Raw genomic sequence first — 10,889 nt, 5'->3', positions numbered from 1 at the left:
ATAATAATAATAATAATAATAATAATAATAATAATAATAATAATAATAATAATAATAATAATAATAATAATAATAATAATAATAATAATAATAAAAGAATTATACCAAAGCCAGACATACACATATTTAGGAATCATTGAACTAGATACGATACAACACACAAATGAAAGAGAAAATAAAGAAAGAATACTATAGACGAGTTAGATCAATACTGAAAACAGAGCTTAATGCTAAAAACAAGATAATAGGTATTAACACTTTAGCCGTCCCAGTTATAAGTTACAGCTACAATATCCTTAACTGGACACTAAATGAACTAACCAAAATAGACAGGGAAACAAGAAAAATAACGACAGGATCTAGGATGCACCACCCAAACCCTGACATAAAAAGGCTATATATACAACGTACAGAAAGTGGCAGGGGTCTCATACAGCTGGAAAACTATTATAAAATAACCACCATAGGACTGCAAAAATACTTTCTTCAGAAGCAAGGAAAACTAATACAAATAGTCACAAAACACAGACAAATACAAACAAGTCATATTACCTAACAAAGAAGAAGAAGAAGAAGAAGAAGAAGAAGAAGAAAAAGAAGAAGAAGAAGAAGAAGAAGAAGAAGAAGAAGCTATAAAACAAATGAAATCCAAACTAAAACTAGAACAGCAACGGACCATGATAAAACGATGGCAAGAAAAACCCCTTCATAGCAAATACTGGGCTAAACTAAATGCAAAAGAAATAGACAAAGGAAAATACCAGCAATTGTTGAGAAGCTAAGGACTCAAAGCAGAGGCTGAAGGATTTTTAATTGCAGCACAAGACCAAAGCCACCCCACCAGAAATTACCAAAAACCTATAATGAAAAGAAACATAACAAGTAATTGCAGAATATGTGGAGATGGACAAGAAACAATAAATCATATTATCTCTGGCTGCCCAGTCCTGGCTAAGAAGGAATATATTCACAAACACGACAGAGCTGGGACCTATATACACTGGAAGCTATGCCAACACTATGGAATAACAACAGAAAAAAGATGGTATAAACACACGCCAGAAAAGGTCACAGAAAACGAGAGAGCAACCATATTATGGGATATGCCAATACACACAGATAGAGAAATTAAGGCCAATATGCCAGATATAGTTGTCACAGATGATGAAGAAAAAAATGCTTTCTAATTGATGTATCAATACCAGCAGATGACAACGTTTCTCTAAAAAAAATGGAGAAACTTTCAAAATACAAAGACCTGGAGATAAAGGTAACTCGAATCTGGAGCCTAAAAACAGAAGCAATTCCAATTATAGTTGGCGTATTAGGTATGATAAAAAATCATTCAGACAAATACATAACAAAAAATCCAGGACTCAGATCATAGAGATAGCATGCCCAGCAGATAACACGGTATGCAAGAAGGAAGAAAGAAAAGTCGATGGATATGACAGGTTAGCTTGGGAGGTAAAGCAGTTGTGGTCGATGAAAAAGGTGGTAGTAGTACCAATAACTGTGAGAGTCCTGGGAACAGTGAGTAAACATCTTGAGAAGTACATGGGATAAATAGGGGCTGCAATAACAATGGAACACTTGCAGAAAATTGCACTGCTTGGAACCGCTCGATTACTCCGGAAGGTGCTCGAAAAATAAGAGATGTTACCTTAGTTTACTGGTGGTGACCAGCTGACACCGTTAGAAGCTGTGCAATGGCAATAAGAATAATCTTATTATAATGGGTGTTATGTGCGTCTATCCGTCTTTTTTTCTGTTCTCTCTTCACAGTCAAACAACTGGACCAATGCTCACGATGTTTTTCGGGAGTATGAAAGAGTTAATCAGGTAGGTTTTTAGTGAAAACAATGTGAAAAAGTATGATTATTAAATGGATATTGAGTTTTGTATTAATAAATTACTTTTGATCTTTTTTGTTAAAGTTCCGGCGACGAGGATTAACTCTGGGTTTCCCCACTGTATAGTTCGTGAATTTAAAGGGTTTAGATTTGTGATACTATCCCTTTATTTCCCCTCGTAGATTGGGCAGATATGCTATCTTACAATAATGGGCGGTATGTCCGTCTGCCCGTCTCTTTGTCTGTTACCTCTTCACAGCCAGACGGCTGAACGAATGGTTACGATATACTTTGCGATTACAAAGACGGCCGTCAGGAAGATTTTTAGCATTAAAAAATCAGAAACTACGATTATTTCGTGGATATTGATTTTTGAATTGATAAACCACATTTGCATTTTTATTAAAAATTCACCGACTACGAGTAACTCTGGATTTTCATTGCATTGTTCATGGCCCCATCGTAGATACGAAGAAGGGTTGCGAGGACGGTTGAAAACGAAAATAAAATGGAAAAAGTGTGTGTGTCAGTATATCATGTGTGTGATAATTTAGTGGTTATAGAAGTGTGCCAGTCTCGAGCAGGATTCGAAACGATTAATCGAAGCGGCTGTTGCTTTCATCTCAAATTTGTTAATCAAAATAACTCATGGTACCAAGACATCCAGACATTATTCGCATAGAACAGTGAGAGGTGAGTCTTAATTTGATTTTATGCAACCCTAAATATTCCGCTCGCGCATTGACAGCAAACAAGGCATAGGGCCAGACTTTAGATCGTGTAGGTATATTTTTATCCTCTCCGATGTTTACACACAGCCAGTTTTGAGTAGAGCAACGGACTCCAGTAATTTGAAAATTAGTGTCGACCAAACAGAAAATATTGTCTACAAAGAAGTTGGGTGATCATACTGATATTACCGTAAGGAGTATGATTCATGATTTAAATAATTTGTGAACTTTGAATGTATAGGAGTATGAGCAAGCGTAAAATAGTGTAAACAAGTAAAATATAAGTATATCTAAATAACATTTTTTTTTCTTAATACTTCTTTATGTAATGGTTGAAGGAAACACTGGCTTTCGCTAGGAGTGGTCCACATAACCATTCATGACACACAACCTATTTCAGTTCGGGAGTGAATCGTCATCACATGTCACTTAGTCGCAAACACATATCATGTAGTCGCAATAGAATGCTGTATCACCAATGGTGATGTGCTTTCTCTAAGACATCACCCAGTAAATCTATCAAGTCCATTTACACATCTGTCAATATATACTGCTGTTATGATTTCCCTCCCTCATTTTATGCCTCTATCGTAGATGGGTAAATTTACTAATAATAATAATAATTATTATTTACATTTGACGGATATTTGTCCTCATCTTGTTTGTTGATTCCGAGTTCGATTCACGGCAGCGACCTGATTAATAATAATAATAATAATAATAATAATAATATAATAATAATAATAGTAACATCGTTAGGAATGAGAACCCAGGTTCGAAATTTCCCCAAGACACCTGACGAAGGCTGGAGGGTATATCAGCCGAAACGTTGTGTTAACAACAAACAAGATGAGGACAAATATCCATCAAATGTAAATAATGTAAATAATGTAAATAATTCCTCATCTCTTAAATATAGAACTGTAATACTAATAATAATAATAATAATAATAATAATAATAATAATAATAATAATAATAACAATGTCTGAAGTCCTTGCTGTGACTTGATAGATAGTACAAATCCTCAGTACACACAATACTTTAAATATACAGTATCACAATACTGGATACTGTGCGACGTCTTCAATAATAATAATAATAATAATAATAATAATGATGATGATGATGATGATGATGATGATGATGATGATGATGATGATGATGATGATGATTTTATGATTCAGTGCGGCCATGAGATAGAAAATAGGAAACCAGACATAGTGTTAATTGAGAAAGAAACCAAACTATGCTGGGTCATAGATACAGTATGCCCAGCTGACAACAATGTATGCGATAAGGAAGAAAGAAAAGACGATAGATATGACAGGTTAGCTTGGGAGCTAAAGCAGTTGTGGTCGATGAAAAAGGTGGTAGTGGTATCAATAATTGTCGGAACCCTGGGAACAGTGAGTAAAAATCTCCAGAAGTACATGGAACAAAAAGGGGCTGCAATAAGGGTGGAGCACTTACAGAAACAGCACTTCTTGAAACCGCTCGAATCAGTGCTTTAGCCATACCGGTCGTGACTTACAGTTTCAATATCATTAACTGGTTAATTACTTAAATATGTAATCTTGCCAGAAAAATACGAAAACTGTTGCGAATCCATAGAATGCACCACCCTAAGGCAGATATAGAACGACTTTATCTGCCAAGAAAAGAGGGAGGTCGTGGACTTTTACTATTGGCATTAACAATGAAGATTGCCACAATTGGCCTAGAGACCTACCTGAAAAACTCTGAGGACTGGATGTTAAAACTTATCTCAAATCATGAAAACAAGAAAGCATCATACTCAATAAACAAAACAGACAAAGGAATATCTAAGTGAATTCCAAATACAACAAATTCCGGAATTAGACATACGAGAAACAAGCGCAGAAAATGCTAAGCGCATGAAAACCCGTGCTAAAACTGCTGCCTTAGATATTCTGACTGATACATGGCAAGAAAAACATCCCAATGGCAAATACCCAAAGAGAGCGAATAATGCCGACGCTGGCTAAAATCTGAAACAAAAGGCTTTATCATAGCAGCCCAAGATCAATGCCTACCTACAAGGAACTACCAGGCCAACATATTAAATAACGGTAGCTTCCAACATGTCGTGTTTGTCAATAACAAAATGAAACGATTGATCATGTTGTCTCCAAGTGCAGTCTTCTTGCACCTACAGAGTATCTCAACAGGCATGATAGAGCTACACAATATATTCACTGGGTAATTTGCAAAAACCTGGACTTGCCCCATGATAAAAACTGGTGGGAACACAAACCACCTCCTCTGGAACTTCATCATTCAAACTGACAGAAAGATAGATGCAAATAGGTCAGACATCATATCGAAAGACTTCAGACAAAAATCATGCCTCCTCATTGATATGACTGAGCCAATCGATATAAACGTACCTGTCAAGACCTACCAAAACCTGAGCAAATATAAAAATCTTGAAATAGAATTTAGCAAAATGTGGAACCTGAAGACTAAAATAATACCTGTTGTAATAGGTGCCCTGGGAATGATAGCAAAAGGGGCTGATTGCTACCTAGCTCAGATACCAGGAAACCCCAAAATAGCAGAAATTCAAAAGATAGTGCTCATAGGAACTGCCCATATCCTATGCAATATACTTTCTATGTAATCTCAAGTTTTAAAACAAACACATAATTTTCTTATGGTTCCTTAAACATTCTCTAGAACAACACTATGTACAAAACCGACTATATGGCACCCTAGGCATAACACCAACATGAACTTCTAACATGTTGTCTCTTGAGGTCTCTGGGTGAGAGTTGGAGCCAACTTGTACAAATGTAAAGCAAAAGTCAAACATAAAATAATAATGATTAGTTTTGGGAGATGAGGTAAGTGGATTATATTGACCCAGTACTCAACTGAAACTTATTTTATCGACCTCGAAAGGATGGAAAGTAAAGTCTTGTCGGAATTTTAACTCAGCACGTAAAGATGGAAGACACGCTGTTAGACATTTTGTTCTGCGTGCTAACGGTTCGGCCAGCTTACCTCCTTTACTTCTTTTGAAGCAAATTACTCTTGTAGTTTATTACGCAAGGAGAAGTTTCTTGTTCAATAACCATTTTATTTGTCACTAAAAGAGCACATCGATAAGAACATTCGTTTGTGTTTCTGTCGAAGAATCATGATTCTTTTTGCAATAATTTTTATTAAATAGTTTATTTTGTCTCCATTAACCATATAAAATAGATAATACTACAAAGATTAATATATATATTTCAGTGAACATGAAACAAGAAGCTGACGCACCATCTGTTTAAGACACTGTATTTCTGAACAGAGCTTAACGATGAAGAAGCTTATACGGCTGAATGTCTTCGTAGAAACAGGCGTAGGAGAATGCAGAGCCTAAAACTGAAAAGAACAAAAAGCGCAAGACACTCTAACGCTTCTGTCAACGCTCTAGAAAAGTAGCAAAATAAAAGTGAGTCAAACAACTAAAGGTAATGTATAAAGAAGAGGAAAAAGAAGACAAAAAGCAAAAAAATTAGAGGAACCAGAATAGAGAAAGCGAGAAGATTAATCAGTTTAATATAATGGGCAATAATTTGATTGAAAAATTACAAAATTAGTTGGTTTCTAAGAGTTAGTGTATGGCAAGAATTTCAAACTCGTTTTTGTGATTTTGAAATATGGATTATTCTGCATAGACAAAAGTTTTTGTTATTCTTAAAGCCAGTTTTTGCGTCTAATATAGTTATGATGCATACTTGAAGAAGATAATTGACCCATATAATGGAGAGGATGTATATGATACAATAGACGGATTAACTACCACAGGGCTGAATCCATTTTGTGAAGATTTTCTTTAATAAAGTTGACAACAAATACCTAACTAATTTCTTTACTGTTACATCCGTTTTACGAGACGGGTGTGATAAGACGGTTGTAATATAATGAATTTACTCTTATTTTAAATCCTTTTCCTTCTTCAAGAGATAGTGACAGCTATTCCGAAAGACTGCTGATCAGGGAATATTATTTGAATATTATTTGAATTCTTCGCAATCAAATTTGATTGCGAAGAATTCAAATTTGATTGCAAAGAATTCAAATTTGATTGCAAAGAATTCAAATTTGATGGCAAAGAGTCCAAACTAGATCAAAAACATCTATATAATGCAAAGAATCCAGCAGACAGTGATAAACAATAAAATAGAAATAAAATTTTAAACATTATTTTTTACATGCGGCCGTGCCAAATGATCCACAACTTAGTACTGGCCGATGACTGAAGACCATTGTTTTTGAATAATATTTTAACATTTTTCTCTTTTCTTTTTTTATTGATCTCTTTTTAATGATTTCTCTATCATTTCAATATGTTTTGGATATCATTTAAATTTGATTTTGTTATGAATATTACAAGGAATTTATTTTCAGAATTTGCCTACTAAACGACCGAATTTCCAGTTTGAAATTTTAGATATGTGTAGCAATGTATTTATGAGGCTAAGTTGATCTACTTCGTATTTCCTGTATGGTAAAATCTTACTTGCCGTGAAAGCCGGTAGCAAGTAATTCGAAGTAACACTGGCGTAAAATAAATTATTAAATGTCCTACGTGCATACATACATACATACGTTCATACGTACAAACGCACACACGCCAACACACTCATATATGTTCCATGAATATACATACGTGTATGTATGTATATATATATATATATATGTGTGTGTGTGTGTGTGTGTATACATAAGTATATATGTATGTATGTATATATGTATGTCGAAACGGTTTTCTTTCTTAGGTTCGGTCACAAAATATCCCTACAAGCCTGGAAGACACTTGCTGCAGTCTCTTTTTTCTCTGTATCCATGATAAAGATATTGGCAGGTAATACTTAGAACGTGCATTCTATATACTTTTTATTCATTTTATTCCATATTTCCCTGATTTTTTCTAATCCCTTGTGGCATTGTTGTTGTAGGTTTTTTTGTAATGAGTTTTAATGGAGTTTTAATTAATATCAGTATTAATATCTACTTGGTCATCGTGGTAATATCTACCTGTTCACATACTGAGACAAGTTGTAGAGGAATTTCAACCATGTTTCGTGATCTGCTACCACAACAGCTCCTTTATAGGATCCAGTTAACTCAAGACATCATCAGGAGGAACCACGTCCGGTTTCGGCCCCTACTCCTCTACCGTTTTGACGTGGCGGGCTCCCCCCCTTTCGGAGGTGTCTTCAGCTCTGGTGTTGGGCGCATGTCTTCTTTCTTCTATTCCCTGGCCTCTTCGATGCAGCATCAACGAGTGTCAGCGTCTGACTGTTTTGTCAAATTCCCCGTTTTTATACCTGTAGCTAGGCTCCATCTGGCTGCCCAAGCAAGTTGTCACGTGACACTCTAAACTTCCCGCTGCTAGGCTCCAGCAAGCAGCGCCAGCAAGTTGTCACGTGACACTGTCTAAACTTTAACTGATAATGGAGGGCGCGTACTCTATTGTTTTAGTTTTCCACCCTTGACTTCAGAAGGAGATATCTGAATCCACTATTATTACAAAAAGAATACAACGCCTATTCAATATGCTACAATTAATTACAGGGACTGTCTGTAATTAAGTCGAACTAAATGACAAAAGAATGTTTAGCAGGTCAATGAATGTCTCTGCATGTTATCTGCCAGTAACCATACGATATAGAGAAATTATCCATCTCTCCTCCTCCTCTCTCTCTCTCTCTCTCTCTCTCCCTCTCTTCCGCATTGCCCTCTCTTTTTCGTTCTATTGCTTTATATATATGTACATATATATATATATGTGTGTGTGTGTGCGTGTGCGTGTGTGTGTATGTATATATATATATACATATATATATATATATATATATATATATATATATATTTATTTATTTATTTATTTATTTATATATGTATGTATGTACGTAACAAAAGTGCGTATAGAGAAAATTACAATTGAAATTGTAGAATTCACCTTACAAAGCCAACAGTTATTTCTATGTTATAACATACTTAGATAGAGAAAATATCAGTGAAATTAATATTTGCGAAAATACATGTAAACACAACGTTTTCAAGGTGATCCAAAATTAGTTAAATTCAAAGTGAACTAAGAAAATATTATTATTTTATTATTGTATTAATTCTTTTACACTGTAGATGTGTGTTAAACATTAAGGAAAATATTTAGTAATGTTTGTAATGTTCAAGTACCGTTTTCATACGTTCGTAGCAATCATCAGATTTCCAAATGTATTGAATGACAGTCGAGTTGAGTTGTTGACAACTGTAATAAAATGACTGTTCTCTTCCTTTTTATACCTTTAGAAGGCTCCGACAAGCTCTGAAGTTTTCGAATACGGTTTTGACCAATCAGCATGTAGCTTAAACGTCATCGTTGTTGGGCTCACCGATATTACTAGCATAGATCCCGTCTTTATCTTCTCTTAAAATTTTTCTAAATGTTGCAAGTCATCTACCATTTTCTACCTCCTTGAATTCTCAGCGATTTTATGAATTTTCTATTGAAAACACATCAATATGTACTAAACTGAGGAGACAATCTTAGTTACCTGATCATTTACAAGAAAGAATTTTATATTATTAGAACGTTGTGGAGAAGCATGGACTTTTCTGTATTACTTTAAATGAATTCAATTTATTAGCCACATGCAGAATATCGAACAAGGTGAAGAACAGATCTCTTATCACTTTGGAATATTGATATTCTCGCGAAACTTTCTAACGGTGAAGTTGTTATGGATTCGATGGGAACAATCAATCATGTCTCCATCGTTCTTTGAAAGTGCTCACCATCATTGCCTCACTAAATGTTCAGACCGCCAGTGTTTCGATGAACCAGTTATGTGGGACAAATCTAAAGATTTAGATACATGTATTATTTTCCCGTTGATGTATATTTTTTCTTTCGTTATTCCGAGTTTAACAAAATAAACAGTGTAGTTGATATAACTTTCTCCTAAAATGTAAGAACCCCGTACCTGTGTTAGGCCGCATTATTATTTTACTGCTGTATTATTACTTTTGTTGTTGGTGGTCTGTGTTTCATTTTAATTAAATTAATTATTGATTTAAATGCTAAATCTCGTTTTATTTCTAGTGTATATTCTGCTTTTCAGAGAAAAATGAAATGGCGGAACGTGTCATTCCCGTTTTGTATTTTTTGGCCGTTGCTGGACTGAATGCTGGCAGTGGTGGTGATTACATTTATACGTCAGAACTCTTTCCTACACAATTACGGTACGAAGCTACTAGTAATAAATGTACCTTTTAAAATGGCTAGATCTACCTCTGTTTGTATAACTGGAGGATATGAGAACTTAAATTTGAAATTAGATATAGAATTCAAATTTACAAGAAACTGAAGTTGGTGTAATGTATCTATCAATACGATTATGTAATTTCAATTCTAGTATAACTTCTACTTTACCTTGTCACATTCTTTGTAGTGCTCCCAGAGAACTACATAAAGGGTACACGTGTCGGTAGAGTGCACAGCCGCTTGCACATTAATTTCACGAGCAGGCTGATCCGTTGATCAGATCAACTGGAACCCTCGTCGTCGTAACCGACGTAGTGCCGGTGAATTATTAACTGGTCGTTTGTTAATATATCCCAAATTCATTAAGTCTTTTACCCCCCCCCCCCACCTTATTTTATATCATGAAAATATTTAAGTTTTGTCCATTTGAAATTTAAAACTAAAACTAAAACACAAAACAATTCTACCAATATAGAAATTAGTTAAGTCTCAACTAGTCAACTTCCTTACCTAAAATTTGATTGGTTATTGGAGCCTTTAAGAATCTCAACTGAGAGAAAACAAGCAGTTTGATCATTTGAATACAAACTAGATATTATTCACTAAAGAATTTAATTCATTGTTCTTTCTTTTCTAATTTTCGCAAATGCACGACATGATTATTGAATTATATATTCTAACTAACCATTGTTCCTAATAGTAAATACCTTGTGATTGTAGAAGTGTTGGAAATGGTTTTGCTACGACTGTCATGCGGGCTGCATGCATGGCAGCACCATTCCTCAAGCTCCTGGTAAGTAAATTCTGGTCTGTTGAATCTAAACTGTTGGCAAAATTATCAACTACAATATAAAAAGTCACAATATAAAAAGACGCTTACAGACACAGGTGAAGTATGGCTCTCCAAAACTATATCTAATACATTTACTTGAAACGCATATGCATGTATGTATGTATGTGTATACACACACACACACACACACACACACACACACACACTCACGGATATATATATATA

General features: G+C 34.8%; 1 protein-coding gene across 1 annotated transcript in view; it reads left to right on the top strand.

The window, feature by feature from the left end:
- Positions 1-10,889, top strand: part of LOC128249066 (solute carrier family 22 member 6-like) — a 23,703-nt gene that overhangs the window by 10,642 nt on the left and 2,172 nt on the right. Inside the window, exons 5-7 of the mRNA XM_052971671.1 lie at positions 7,377-7,462; positions 9,729-9,849; positions 10,592-10,664. Of these exons, the coding sequence (XP_052827631.1) occupies positions 7,377-7,462; positions 9,729-9,849; positions 10,592-10,664 (280 nt within the window). The remainder of the gene's footprint in view (positions 1-7,376; positions 7,463-9,728; positions 9,850-10,591; positions 10,665-10,889) is intronic.

Source organism: Octopus bimaculoides, chromosome 11 (assembly GCF_001194135.2).
Source record: "Octopus bimaculoides isolate UCB-OBI-ISO-001 chromosome 11, ASM119413v2, whole genome shotgun sequence".
NCBI lineage: Eukaryota > Metazoa > Mollusca > Cephalopoda > Octopoda > Octopodidae > Octopus > Octopus bimaculoides.
This window is presented reverse-complemented; position numbering and strand designations above follow the sequence as displayed.